This window comes from Camponotus vicinus, unplaced genomic scaffold (genome assembly GCF_025532165.1).
Source record: "Camponotus vicinus isolate PSW18456_S1 unplaced genomic scaffold, iyCamVici1.0 SCAF_4, whole genome shotgun sequence".
NCBI lineage: Eukaryota > Metazoa > Arthropoda > Insecta > Hymenoptera > Formicidae > Camponotus > Camponotus vicinus.
The window spans coordinates 4,442,377-4,455,314 of NW_028141976.1; the positions used below are offsets into that span (position 1 = coordinate 4,442,377).

The following is a 12,938-nucleotide window of genomic DNA, read 5'->3' on the forward strand; positions in this document are numbered from 1 at the left end:
GAAATATTCGACGTATTATAAAATATACACGCGAAATATTAAATTATAGAAGAATTTTAATTTATAGATTACTTAATTGATTATGTAAGAAACAATTAATTAATTAATTCATTATTTTGAAAATAATATATAAATATGATAAATAATTTTTATGAATTACTTTTAATTTCTGAAACAGAAGTTTGTATTTCTTGAAACATTCGATCTATTAATAATCTGTCAATTAATATTACGATTAGAATAGAAAGAAAAATGTCGAAACATTAAAGCATGAAAACGTTCACAATAAATATAATAAGAAATATTTTTATATAAATACAATTTTTACATATATAGTAATTTAAATTAAAATAACACTTTTTTATAACAATATAATATAAGAAATTTTGTACATATGAGTTTATACTTTTCGAATCAGATACATTAATCATTAATAAATAAAAGCTTTGCAAACGAGCAGTAGAGGGAATAAACTCCATAATTTAATTTTTTCTGCATTATTTTGATACCATTCGGCGAACAATGCTGAAACAAAATGAAAAATTCCTATTTTTACAAGGTACACTTTGCGCTTTTCTTGAATGGTATATTCAAGTATCATTAGATAAGTATTAATTTGATCGAACCTCTGTCATCGTGATTCGTGATCCAGCCGATCACAGGCTGCATCTTATTTTGTCGTTTTAACCACGCATTTAAAGGCTCAAAATATTTGAGCATGGCACCAGCGTCTATCCTATTTGCTCTACCTCTTGTCATTTGCCTGATAACATCTTGCCATGGTCTAGAAGATCCCATTGATAGAACATCTCTGTAAATATAGAAACATAGTTTTAGTGATAAAATATTTATTTCCAATAAAAATAATTTAATTGAAGCACTTTTGTAAACTTCACATACGATAATAATCGACCTGCTTCCCGGGATCTGTAAATATCACAGGTATGCAAGTCGCCTGTGTGGCCAGAAATCTCACACAGTGACTGGAACAATTGAAATTGTAAGGCAATGCTTACAAAATATCTAAAAATATAAAAGATATATTTTTCTCTAAATGCTAATTGCAATATAATAATAAACATTTATTATATATCTACTTGACGTAAAGACTGTCCGCTGGGATATGATACTTTGCTGCCGGATCGAAATTCCTTTCGGATCTAGGCATAGGTGGAACAATACCCTGATATTGCAATCTTAATTCCCACCAACGTGCTGTCATATCTTCCACACCATCGCTAAAAATGTGCCATCTCCACTTGAAAAAAATAAATGCATGCAATTTATATATGATTATATGTGAATTTTAAGTTACTTCTTTCTATATGATAAAAAAACATTTCTTGCTTAAAATATTATGTCATAAAAAACTTACGTAAACATAGAATGTAACTGTTATACATATGCAGATTATGCATTAAATCTAATTATTTATTTATTCGTTATTAGTTACCTGATCAACTATATAAGCAAACGGCATATAAGCCACTTTACGAAGAGCCATTAGCATCAAAAAATTTATACTGCTATCATAATCATCTGTTAAATTCTTGTACAATCCGATTTTATGCAAATGCTGTGGAGTAAAAACAGATAAACCAATCGCATCGCTAACAGCTTCGTAGAATCCTGATTAAAAAACAATTATAATTAGAACACAATATCAAGTTTCACAATATGTGTGAAAAAAAATATACCCGGCATTGCCTCGTTTCGGAATAATAATGGATGATCCTTATATTGCAAATAATATTGCAAATGTGTCATTTCGTAATGCGTCGATAACAAATCCTCCATTGTATCTCTGGTACATTGTTTTATTCTGCAATTACATAAGAAGTACAATTTAAAAAAAATTGCTAACTTTTTCATTTAATATAATATACACATATAATATACATATATGCATGTATATTATATATATACATATTATATATTACATAAACACACAGAAAGCTAACTCAAAATTGAATAAGAAATTAGCTTATGATAAAGAAAATTTGGAGCAATAACAAAAAAGAGACCTGTAATCGATTCTGTTGCAAAAGTCCCACGCACTGGGAGTGCATTTAACTTCTCTGTCAATGGGCTTTTCAAATATAGAAAATTTCCAAAATTCCGGCGGCATCGGTTTCATTCCAAGTGAAGTGAAAAACTCCTCCGCTATTTGGAACATCCTTTTTACCATAAAAACATTCTCTCATAACATTGTTCATTTTGCTTATACAAGGAAGTATGTATCGTGCGCTTCGAGAATATAATACCTCATTGGAGTGATACTCTGAATCATTATATCCACAGTCACATCGAGTTTTCTGCTCGCAGGAAAAGGTTGCACCAAATCGAACAGACTTTCCCAATTTTGAGCCCACATATTTCCCAAAACATGCGCCGGTAAAGGTCCGTCCTCTCGTATCCTGTCGCCGTATCTTTCAATCAGTTTTGATCGCACGTAAGTAAAAAGATTCTTGTATAGCGGAGAGATGGCTGACATCACTTCTGCTATATTTTGCTGGAAATATTCATCTTCGAACAACTCCCTCATCTGATCGCTAGCATCAGCAAAACCTAGAAAAACAAATTTCCGTGAACTACAAATATATTCTTATAGAAAGTAGTGTCTTATATACACGATCAAGCTACATTTTTGTAATCCAAGCCTGTTACCATTTAATTTAGCTGCTCGATTAGCTAATTGGACATATCTCAAATATTTATTTTGAAGTTGTGGACCAGTTGCTTCATGCCAAGCATGCCAATAATACAATAATTCGTCATAGTCTTTTGATTGTGCCATTATTTTATTAATATCTAAAAATAAATATAAAAGTTATATCTATTATATTATGTATATTTACCTCTCTGTAACACTTTAAAGTGAATGACAAACCGTAATCTAGATTCAAATTACATTCTCCATTCAATTCAATTTGTTTGTACGGACAAACTCTGGCTTTAATATAAATCTCTTTCATCTCGGTTATTAAACGGTGTATCTGGAAATTAAATAGACATATAATGCATAAATGAATGCGATTATATGAATAGAATCGCAAGAATATTCATTTAACTTATCATTTAATGTTTAACAGCAATTTAAATAAATTATATTAATTAATATTAAACATTTTTAAATAAAGTTATATCAATTAAAAAGTTAAAAAATAACATTTTTTAATATTTCAAGATATTTATTTACCTCATTAAATTTATCATCTGTCAAGGAATTCCGACCTTTTGTAACAATCATTTTAAGTTCCTTTCTTGCTAAAGGATCCGGTATTCGACTCCAAGCAAAAGTGATTGCTTTCCGCCAGGATGCTCTTTCAAATTTTAATTTTAATGTTTGTTCGTCTATCTAATAAAAATTATATATAAATGTTATAAAATACTTGTAAATTATTTCTTAATTATTAATATGTACTGTTATTTGTCACTTTAAAATTAAAAAAGTCTGTTACACCATTCTCTGATGATTTGCATCGGTAACGTTTGTCGCGAAATTCCATTGGGCCATCGTCACTCTCGTACACATTAATGAAGCTGCACTATCATATTCTCTCAAAAATAAAAGAGCATCTCCTAAGTTTACATTGAGACCCTTTAAGTGATACATAAAAAGGAGAAAAGAATATTTAGGAATAAAATATAATATTTGAATATAATGTGCTATAATTGCTTAAATTTATTAGTGTTATTTAAATGTGTGTGTATTATCTATTTATTTATAAAATAATCAAAGAAAATATGTACCCTCTTGACATAATGTAATTGAGGATAATTATGAATAAATGTATATTTCCAGTAACCTACATATTAAGCACATAGTGTAGCATAAAACGGCAATTACAATTGTAAATAAGTATGTAAATAAGTATAAGTTAATTGATGTGTTTTGGAGAACAATAGCTATGATTTTCCGAGCGTGACGGGAGATATAATTTTAAAAGATTGTAATCAATTCGGAACCTTACCTCCAAATATTTTCCATTCGCTTCGCTTCGTAATACAATAACCCAGAAAACAATGAGATTACGAATTCCCACTGTCACCATTCTTGATTGCAAGTTTATCGCTGCATTAACAAGTGACATAATGAGCTTTGTCGTATACGCGTTAAAATGTCTTTCATTCTCAAGAAGAATCTTGATCACAATGCAAACGAACAAGTACAATGATGACTTAACAATGCGCTCATAAATAATTATATTTTTAAATCGTATGTGTTAGTCGTTGTCGTTATATCGTTTTCTTGGTGAAGACTAAGCCATAATTCAAATCCAAGTCGGATAATGTCGTTAAAAATTTGAACGAAGTAGAATTATCATGAATGATATCCCATCATATATAAATCGACAATGTTCTTTAAATTTGTATACTTTAAAACTATCGATCACGTCGTCATCACTCGGCAACTGATTGAAGAACCAGCGGCTCGATGTCGTCGCGGCAAAACTGAATCATGGCAGAAAAAGAGACGGGTCTTTCCGGGACGGATATTCCACGGGCGAAAAGAGGAAGGGACAGGCACTATCGGTGCGTGAAGCGTAACCACCCAACGCATCGCGGCACACGCCAAAATCTTCCTACGTCGCTTTAATTTCGCAATTGCTCCATTAAATGTTTCGTAATGGTTAATTCATAAAAATCTTCGATATTTTATTTTTATAATCTCATATTTATTATATCGAAGCGAAGCAATATCTCTTGCATTTTCCTTCGTTAAACTTCATAGCTGTGTCTCGTTGAAAAGAGTTATATTTTATATATAAAAGAAATTTGTGCACTTTATTGTTTTTCTAAATATTAATTAAAAAAGGGGTTTATTAAAATGATGCATTTTATATGCAGAAAAGTATATAGCCGAACTTTTTCTTCATCCTGTGGACAAATACCGTAACTTTAATTATCCGGTGGCGTAACCAGTGACAGCATGATCATACGATAGATACTGTACAAGATTGTCTCTTATGCCTTAAGTAATATCAAATCTGATGCTTTTTACTCTTAATAAATAAATAATATAATATATTAAGAATAATCAAATCTATAAATTTTATCTATAATTTTATTAAGAATAATCAAATCTATAAATATTCTATATTGCACTAATATTTTGAATCAATTCTATTTTTATAATAAAAAAGTGAAACGATATATATTTTAAATTTATTCCTACATAATTCCAGCATAGCTCCAAATGCATAAATATAATTTTAGCATATTTACAATATAACCAACTATTAAATGGGGTTGAGAAATATATCTTTTCAATGTAAGCTCGCGAAACAAGTTACGATTCGCTGCTTATAAGTATCTATCCAGAACAACACATATTTCCTACAACGGTAAATCTATTTTCTACGGTAGGAAAACAGAGATACATTGTATCTTCGTGATTTCACATAACTATGTTCGCTATTACATACAATTTATATTGCATAATTGCGGATATTTTGATCCTCTTGAAATATAAAAGAATAGAAGAATCAAAAATTATCAAAATGTTTATGTCAAATAACATAAAACATAATTTTAACTTTTATATATTCTTAATAATTACATATAATATTGCCGTGAAATCTTGAGATACATCTTGTAATTATTATCTGTTAGAATTGAATTTTATTTGTTGAATATTTTTTTGCCTGCTTAATTGTTTGTGAATTTTACGTAATTCTTGGAGTTCTATACGCATTTTAATGAAATCTATGACATCAGGAACCTGCATTATAAAATCTTTTATGAAATAAGTAATTTTATAAGTTTATAAGTACATATATGTATACTTTCAACTTTTTAAGCCTTTAATATCTTATCGCAAAAAAATAAAACAATTGTAAAGAAAAATTATTTGTCAAATAAGTTTCCAATACGATAAAATATAAAAGTATTACATCAAAGTCATCCATTAATGCCATCACCGATTGAAGCTGTTTTTCCGCTTTCTTTATTTCAACCTGCATAGCTACTTTTTCCGATTGCAGTTTTACGATTTCCTGTTTTTTAAAAGCAATTTTACTTCTCATATCATTCACGATAGACATCAGGCTATTTAATTTTTCCTTGTGTTTAGTCAATGCAATGCTATGGCGACCTGCATCAAATGCAACGATTTATCTTTTTGCGAAGAAATCGCAGAATCTTTTTCTTACCCACGATTTTTTTCATTTCGAGCAGATACCGATTTTTCTTGTCGATTTCTCGTATGCAAACTTGATTCTCTATATTCAATTGTTCGAAATCTACAGGGCGTAGAGCCTCGCCGAGTTCTTTCCTGTGCTGCAACTGCAACTTGACTTTCCTTATCTGAGACTTTATGGTAGTCATCTTCAATCTGATTTGTTCTATTGTGGAATCGATTGTTTTCAACCATTCTTCTATAAACCTACACATCAAACTCGAATCTACTGTCGATTTAATATGCTTACACATAATGATCAATAATGTATAATCGAGATGTTTATTACACCTGATAAATTTCTCAGCCGCTATTTTTCCCGTAATGCTATCTATACCCTTCTCTACAACTTTCTCTTCAAATTCCTCCCTAGTTTTACAAGTTTCGCGAATGCCCATCTCATTTTCTTCCATTTGTGCTCGCATATATTTTTTTTTCTTCGTCGACGTTTGTTCGAGTTTTATTAATTCTTTCTGCAATTCCCGAATTTCAGTGTTCACCATTTCGATGCGACACGCATACGTGATTCTACGATTCGACAATTGACCGAAATATTCTATATAATCAAAGCCAGTAACAAAAGTTATGACACTCGACGGACTAACTTTGTTCCTACTCTTGGCGTTCTGCTTGTTAAGAGGCTTGGCGTGACGCGCTGACTTCCGGATTGGATGCTGACGACACTTTCTGTGTCTCCGTCGCGAACATTCATAAAACTTCCGCTTACGCTCATAACGGGTGACACGCGGCCATGAGGTTGAGGCGCAATTTTTTGTACGCGTTTAGCGGTTTCTAAGATTTGCGCTATTGCTGAGTAAAGTAATAAAAGCGTTAAAATAATCGAATTAAGATTAATATTTTTGTGAAAACATCAGTCTAAGCAATTTAAAAAAAATGGAATAAATATAAATTAAATGAGAAAATTACTTTGAAGATTTTCAGGATCTCGACGTGCGAGATATCGCTCGAAAACATCATTTTCTAACTTCAACAAGAGATTTGAACGAGCAATATTTTCGAGTGTCTGTTGTAATTCTGTTTCTGTCATATCTGAAAGACGAATTAATCTTTCTGTGATTTTTAAGAATATAATTCAATTATACAGATATAATAATAATTACATAACTTTACATCAATACAATTATTATATAGATTTCTCTTTACCTTCATAATAACACAAATCTTCTTGTTTAGAGGTTAACATAAGACTTCCGATACTAAAGGCACTTTTTCGTTGTCGCGCCATTTTTATTCTCCAAAAATTTAATGTTCTTCAACAGATTATTTAAAATTTTACACTCTATAGAGAATATATAATATTATACACAATATAATACGTGTATTTATACAATTATTTCATATTTCACATTTTACAACTTTTACATGTCATCTGAACAAGGATATGCATTCTTTCCAGCTATTTTCAAGTAATTCTCAACAAGTATTTTTAAGCGAGCCAAAGTAAATAAATTCACATCATATTGTGTGTGTGTGCATTCAATAATTTTATTACATTTATCATAGTTTTAAAAATATACACAAAATTGCATGGCACATTTAATTGATATTGATCAAATTGAACATTCCATAAGAACAGCTTTGTAAAAAATATGTGTCACATTTGTGTAATTATTTAATAATATAATTTATAACTAATAACAATGTATATTCAGTGTATAATAATTTAATGTTAAATGTAAAATTCGAATTATAAATAGATTGAAATACATTTTAATTAGGATAGTTTTTCCAATAGAACTTCTTGCTGTATTTCAATATTATCAATGTATAAACTGTACGCTATACCAATCTCTTTTTGTTCTGAACTGTATGATCTAATCGCAGCTTGTAAATCTCCAACAGAGAAAAGAATCTCTGCACCACCATCCATGAATTCGTTCTATGTACAGAATGTTGTCCAATTTATAATTTTTGATATAGTATAATTAAAATATGTTTAAAATCGTACAACATAATAAAATTTTATTATAAAGTTTGAATAATAATATGATATAATTGTTTAATAAAAATTTTATATTTACCTCAACTTCCACCTCTTGTCCATTTACCCAAACACTATGAGCTTGTTTATCTATAAAAGGCACAAAAAAGGAGTTAAGTATTCAATAAAAAAAGAATATATATATTGTTTTATTATAATTACCTAACACGATTCTATATTCCTCGTTCCCAACTTTAGCTAACCAAGTCTCTAATATCTTTGTTTGTGATTGAACAAATTGTTTGTAACTTTTTCCATTCACCCACAACGAGTAAGAATATTTCAGACCTATTCAAATAATTGTCATGATGAAATAATAAAACATTAATCGAAGATGCATAAAACGATGAGATTCTACCTGGCATCGGATCGACTCTAATCACGAACTTGGTGTTATTGAACATAAAGACTTCATCACCAACCAGACGAAACATCCAATCTCTGTGAACTATTTGTTCGCCATCGACTTTTACTATACGTCGGCCTGTTGCTGTACCATGTTCAAATTCCACTACATGATTCCCATCGCTCAAAGGAACGGTCCACTTGGCAGTAGGTTCATTTGCCGAACTTTCCAAATTATGTAAACTTCTGAAGAAATGTAAAAAAAATAAAAGTAATATAAAAAAGTATAAAAAATAAAACACAGAAATAATATTAAGAAAATAATGTAATATATTGCAGAACCTTTTTATATGAAACTTAATTAATACACAACGAAATTATATTATATAATAATTTTCAATTTATTTTCTTAAAATAAATTAGATAATAATGAGCAAACACAAACGTGTGTGCATATTAAAAAATGATAATACATTCCTTGTAATATTCTTCCATCTCTTTAATGAAACTAATTTTGATGTATACTTATAAATTCTTTTTAGCCAACAGTAGGCAGCCCACTTGATTGTCAAGCATATTGATTGCCTACTGTTGGCTATGAAGGCATTAATCAAAATTAATTTTATTAAAGATATGAAGATTTATGTATTTGCTCTTATTGTATTAAAATTATATTATTAAATAAATAGCAATAGTTCATATATCAATCAATATATCATTTTTGAAACTTTTAATTTGACAATAATTGAACATAATATTAAAAACGTAATAAAAGAAAAATGCATACACAACGTGCATATATAAATATTTAAATACGTAATACAACTAAAAAAAATAATTTTTATATATAATATTAAATATAATATTAATATATAATATTTATGATATAATAATTTATGATATGATAATTAAATTAATATTATATTCTTTAGTGTTGTAACGAAACCACTACTGTCCAGAAATGCAAGTTAAACTTACACAAATACATCTTGACATTACACTTGACACAATTCATATTTGTAGAAGTAAAATAACTACGATGGTAATTACGTGGTACTAATTAGTAACTATGGTAATGTGATTGAGTAATTTATATGCGTTGAGCAATCTTTTATAAATATTTTCCAAATATAATTTGACTCACCGAAGTAGAACACCTGCCATTTCTTCTGACTACACCTGTACTGGCTTCCTTATTGATCGCCCTTACTATGACTATTCTCTCGATCAATAATCAAATTATGTGTTTTACGTTATATCACACAATACTATTCATTTAAGCGCGTAGTAAATACCATTTAGTTTTAAATATAAGTCATTTTATATACATCACAAAACAACGTAAATTATTATAATTATAGTAATAAATATATAATTACTTAGCAATAAATAATTATTTTATAAGAATAATTAACTTTTTAGAGTAATAAATAATGCAATAGCAAAACATAATTTACATCTCCATTACAGTATTTTAATAGAGAACGTATTATTTAATATGCAAATACATAATATATATAAAATTGCATTTTATTAAATATTTATTCTTGTACAGTTTTAATCTACACATTATTTTTTCAAATCTCGCCCACAAAAAATTATAACAAAAGTATATAAGTAGTAAAAAATTACGTACTAAATTACGTACTCAATTGCAAATATAAGATATAAGAAAAAACAAAATATGTGTAAACTGTTTTATATATTAAGTTCACTCGGCGGTAATAATTTACCCGCACATGATCCGAAACCAATTTTATAGCCATCGCCGACGCAATAACCTTAAAAACAATACCTTTAAGAATCACGATTTATAATTGCAAATTTATAATAAGTAATTTATTTTTCTTACCACGAAGTATTACTTCATCACCATCTTGAAGGAATTTTCTTACGGTACCATCTTTTAATACAATGCTACGTGTGCCTTTCCAAGAAAATTCTAACAGACAACCGAGAGAGTCCGAAGTCTACAAAAAATGAATATCACATTAAATGAATATCATATTATCAAAATTGCATAATAAAATCATAATTTGCTTCTTGTAGGAAAAACAAATATAAGATCTTATAAAAATACAAATGTACAAAAAACATGACACTTAGCATTAAATAATAATTAAATTAAATAATATCTCCTAAAAACAGCGAAATTTTAAACGTACTTCTCCACTTATAGTGCCAGAGCCCATTAAATCACCAGGATTAATGTTACATCCAGTCACAGTATGATGCGCTAATTGCTGTCGCGGAGTCCAATACATATATTTGAAATTACTTCGGCATATAGTCGTGACCGTGTTAGCTGAAGCTACAAAAACATGTTGGTAAGTTGTAAACAACTGATATAAAAAATGATGTAAGAAGAAACACAAAAAAACTTATAAGAAAATATTAACTCACTTTTTAAGTCAACTTCTAATTTAATGTCAAAATTACAAGATTCGTCATGTTGTAAATACGGAAATGGTGTTGGATCCTGAATCATATTGGGTACCTTGAAAGGTTCTAGAGCTTCCATTGTAACTATCCATGGAGAAATGGAAGTTCCTAAATTTTTTGAACCGAATGGACCCAATGGCATATATTCCCACTTTTGGATATCACGTGCTACAAAAAAATGAAATAATTAAAATAAATATTTTTTATAACAATAATGATATATATTTTAACCATTTTAAAACTTGCAAGATATTAATTAATTATAATATTCTGTTTAATTATATTTAATCATACCACTCCAATCATTCATTAAGACAATTCCAAAGATATGATCGTAAGCCTTCGAAGCTGGGACGATATCACCGAGATTTGTAGGTGGTCCACCAACAAAGATACCAACTTCAAGCTCAAAATCCATTAATCTACTGGGGCCAAAGACTGGCGCTGCGTCCTCAACTGGAAGTGTTTGACCATGTGGTCGTCTTATATCCGTTCCCGACACGACGACGGAACTTGCTCTACCATGATAAGCGACTGGCAAATATTTCCTATAATCATATTATTTTACAGATATTTTTTAAATAATCCGCATACAATAATACATTTAAAAAATTACCAATTCGGCATCAATGGATTTTCCTTGCCACGAAACATGATGCCGACATTTGTCGCATGATTAAGAGATGAGTAAAAATCAGTGTAATCGCCAATCTTTGCTGGCAAGTGCATTATCGCATCCTTCTGTGCAACAAAAATTCTAAAAAAAGAGATTTTAAAAGATTATTCAAAAATCCTTACAACATTATATTTATAACAGTATATTTAAATATTAATGTTCATTTATTTGTTTCTCACTTTGAGCGGATTTCCGGATCTTGCAAAGTATGATTGCTGGCAGAAAGCAGTTCTTGAAGTTTCAATCTTGCTTCTAGCCATGCTGGTCTTCCAAGAGACATGAAATCATTTAGACAATCACGGCGGAATACATCTTGTTTATTCTTTAACAGTGGTCCATCGAAATAATTCGCGATAGCACTCAAGTCCAAAATGTCATCACCGATTGCTACGCCTATTCTTTTTTCTGGCTAAAATATTTTATACAAATATTCTTATATATATATATTACATTTATTATTATTCTAATATATTAATAAATATAAATAAAATTAATATGAGTCTCATGTTTTAATTTAATAAATCTGGCAATTTTTTAATATATATACTTTATTAGCGGAAATTTATAGACAAAATATATTGAATTATCGAATGATAGTAATGTACCAGTCGATGGTATCACTTATTAGAAAGAACTAGACGAAACTGCTTATATAATAAGATATTGGTGATAGATAAGTGCTAATCTATAAAGTAACGTAGGTAAATAATAATCTAAAAATATAATTCATTAATATTCTTAATCATATAATTCTTTAACATTCTTAAAATATTTTATAACAAATATATATACATAAACACAAAATATGTTACATTTTACCTGGATATAACTTATGATTCTCTAAATCACGTAAAATTAGATATGTCGATATATCTATCTATCTATATACAATTATTTTGAGATTAAATTATGGCGTGATATCTATGTTTGCGATATATTTTGTCTGACTCACCTTATTTTTAGTAGAAAATATCCCGTATGGCAAATTCTCGATCGGAAAATCACAATCTTCAGCCGAATACTTCACAAAGGATTTCATGATTACTGCTGTTACGAACGACTGTCTCCGTCGACTGGCGTCCCGCGAGTTACGACGATCTGATAGTATTCGTCCGCTATCTCACCAAGGTCTGACCGACAAGTTAATATATACACCTATTTACGATTCTCGACGCTGAGCCGAGCCTCTGGTTTAACTAGTTTCATATATTAATGCAATTAAAATTGTTCTTTATTTAGCTCTGTTTTCTTTGCTGTTATCTTGCTTTGAATGTTGATTATTTAAACTCGCC

At 29.3% G+C, this 12,938-nt stretch overlaps 4 protein-coding genes across 6 annotated transcripts; all 4 read right to left on the bottom strand.

Moving 5' to 3' along the window:
- Nucleotides 1–404: 404 nt before the first annotated feature.
- On the bottom strand, nt 405–4,600 carry LOC145969908 (angiotensin-converting enzyme). 2 transcript variants are annotated; one of them, XM_083096233.1, is made up of 13 exons: nt 3,975–4,600; nt 3,464–3,601; nt 3,200–3,358; nt 2,891–2,996; nt 2,668–2,811; nt 2,265–2,568; nt 2,025–2,177; nt 1,698–1,822; nt 1,454–1,629; nt 1,098–1,258; nt 901–1,023; nt 627–811; nt 405–525 (listed from the first exon to the last, which is right to left on the bottom strand). In XM_083096233.1, the coding sequence occupies exons 1-13, from the start codon at nt 4,092–4,094 to the stop codon at nt 431–433; spliced, it is 1,989 nt and encodes a 662-aa protein (XP_082952359.1). In that variant the 5' UTR covers nt 4,095–4,600; the 3' UTR covers nt 405–430. The 2 variants fall into 2 exon arrangements, with proteins under 2 accessions (XP_082952359.1, XP_082952358.1); XM_083096232.1 differs by having other exon boundaries at nt 405–546.
- A 519-nt stretch (nt 4,601–5,119) lies between these two features.
- On the bottom strand, nt 5,120–7,609 carry LOC145970484 (cilia- and flagella-associated protein 263-like). 2 transcript variants are annotated; one of them, XM_083097302.1, is made up of 9 exons: nt 7,565–7,609; nt 7,346–7,481; nt 7,109–7,231; nt 6,787–6,991; nt 6,473–6,709; nt 6,156–6,400; nt 5,898–6,097; nt 5,564–5,725; nt 5,120–5,464 (listed from the first exon to the last, which is right to left on the bottom strand). In XM_083097302.1, the coding sequence occupies exons 2-8, from the start codon at nt 7,425–7,427 to the stop codon at nt 5,606–5,608; spliced, it is 1,212 nt and encodes a 403-aa protein (XP_082953428.1). In that variant the 5' UTR covers nt 7,428–7,481; nt 7,565–7,609; the 3' UTR covers nt 5,120–5,464; nt 5,564–5,605. The 2 variants fall into 2 exon arrangements, with proteins under 2 accessions (XP_082953428.1, XP_082953430.1); XM_083097304.1 differs by having other exon boundaries at nt 5,121–5,464; nt 6,156–6,388; nt 7,346–7,583.
- A 110-nt stretch (nt 7,610–7,719) lies between these two features.
- LOC145970485 (fas apoptotic inhibitory molecule 1) lies at nt 7,720–9,837 on the bottom strand. The gene is made up of 5 exons (XM_083097305.1): nt 9,673–9,837; nt 8,542–8,774; nt 8,346–8,471; nt 8,224–8,273; nt 7,720–8,081 (listed from the first exon to the last, which is right to left on the bottom strand). Exons 1-5 carry the CDS (start codon nt 9,690–9,692, stop codon nt 7,917–7,919), a joined length of 594 nt encoding a protein of 197 aa, XP_082953431.1. The 5' UTR covers nt 9,693–9,837; the 3' UTR covers nt 7,720–7,916.
- Nucleotides 9,838–10,042: 205 nt separating this feature from the next.
- On the bottom strand, nt 10,043–12,779 carry Faa (fumarylacetoacetate hydrolase). The gene is made up of 8 exons (XM_083097301.1): nt 12,599–12,779; nt 11,826–12,055; nt 11,587–11,727; nt 11,265–11,518; nt 10,932–11,138; nt 10,694–10,839; nt 10,381–10,498; nt 10,043–10,309 (listed from the first exon to the last, which is right to left on the bottom strand). Exons 1-8 carry the CDS (start codon nt 12,683–12,685, stop codon nt 10,227–10,229), a joined length of 1,266 nt encoding a protein of 421 aa, XP_082953427.1. The 5' UTR covers nt 12,686–12,779; the 3' UTR covers nt 10,043–10,226.
- Nucleotides 12,780–12,938: the final 159 nt, after the last annotated feature.

What these genes read in the sequence shown, in the direction of transcription:
- LOC145969908 (XM_083096232.1), bottom strand. Translation starts at nt 4,094, where the DNA reads ATGTCACTTGTTAATGCAGCGATAAACTTGCAATCAAGAATGGTGACA. An exon ending in TCGAGCAGCTAAATTAAATG is followed by an intron (nt 2,569 to 2,667) that starts GTAACAGGCTTG and finishes TTGTTTTTCTAG; the next exon opens with GTTTTGCTGATGCTAGCGAT. An exon ending in TTGCTTATATAGTTGATCAG is followed by an intron (nt 1,259 to 1,453) that starts GTAACTAATAAC and finishes ATTTTTTTCAAG; the next exon opens with TGGAGATGGCACATTTTTAG.
- LOC145970484 (XM_083097302.1), bottom strand. Translation starts at nt 7,427, where the DNA reads ATGGCGCGACAACGAAAAAGTGCCTTTAGTATCGGAAGTCTTATGTTA. An exon ending in ACGCCAAGAGTAGGAACAAA is followed by an intron (nt 6,710 to 6,786) that starts GTTAGTCCGTCG and finishes GTCGAATCGTAG; the next exon opens with AATCACGTATGCGTGTCGCA. An exon ending in GCGGCTGAGAAATTTATCAG is followed by an intron (nt 6,401 to 6,472) that starts GTGTAATAAACA and finishes AGTAGATTCGAG; the next exon opens with TTTGATGTGTAGGTTTATAG.
- LOC145970485 (XM_083097305.1), bottom strand. Translation starts at nt 9,692, where the DNA reads ATGGCAGGTGTTCTACTTCG. An exon ending in TAGAGTCGATCCGATGCCAG is followed by an intron (nt 8,472 to 8,541) that starts GTAGAATCTCAT and finishes TTATTTGAATAG; the next exon opens with GTCTGAAATATTCTTACTCG. An exon ending in GGAATATAGAATCGTGTTAG is followed by an intron (nt 8,274 to 8,345) that starts GTAATTATAATA and finishes TGCCTTTTATAG; the next exon opens with ATAAACAAGCTCATAGTGTT.
- Faa (XM_083097301.1), bottom strand. Translation starts at nt 12,685, where the DNA reads ATGAAATCCTTTGTGAAGTATTCGGCTGAAGATTGTGATTTTCCGATC. An exon ending in CTTAATGAATGATTGGAGTG is followed by an intron (nt 11,139 to 11,264) that starts GTATGATTAAAT and finishes ATTTTTTTGTAG; the next exon opens with CACGTGATATCCAAAAGTGG. An exon ending in ATTAGAAGTTGACTTAAAAA is followed by an intron (nt 10,840 to 10,931) that starts GTGAGTTAATAT and finishes ATGTTTTTGTAG; the next exon opens with CTTCAGCTAACACGGTCACG.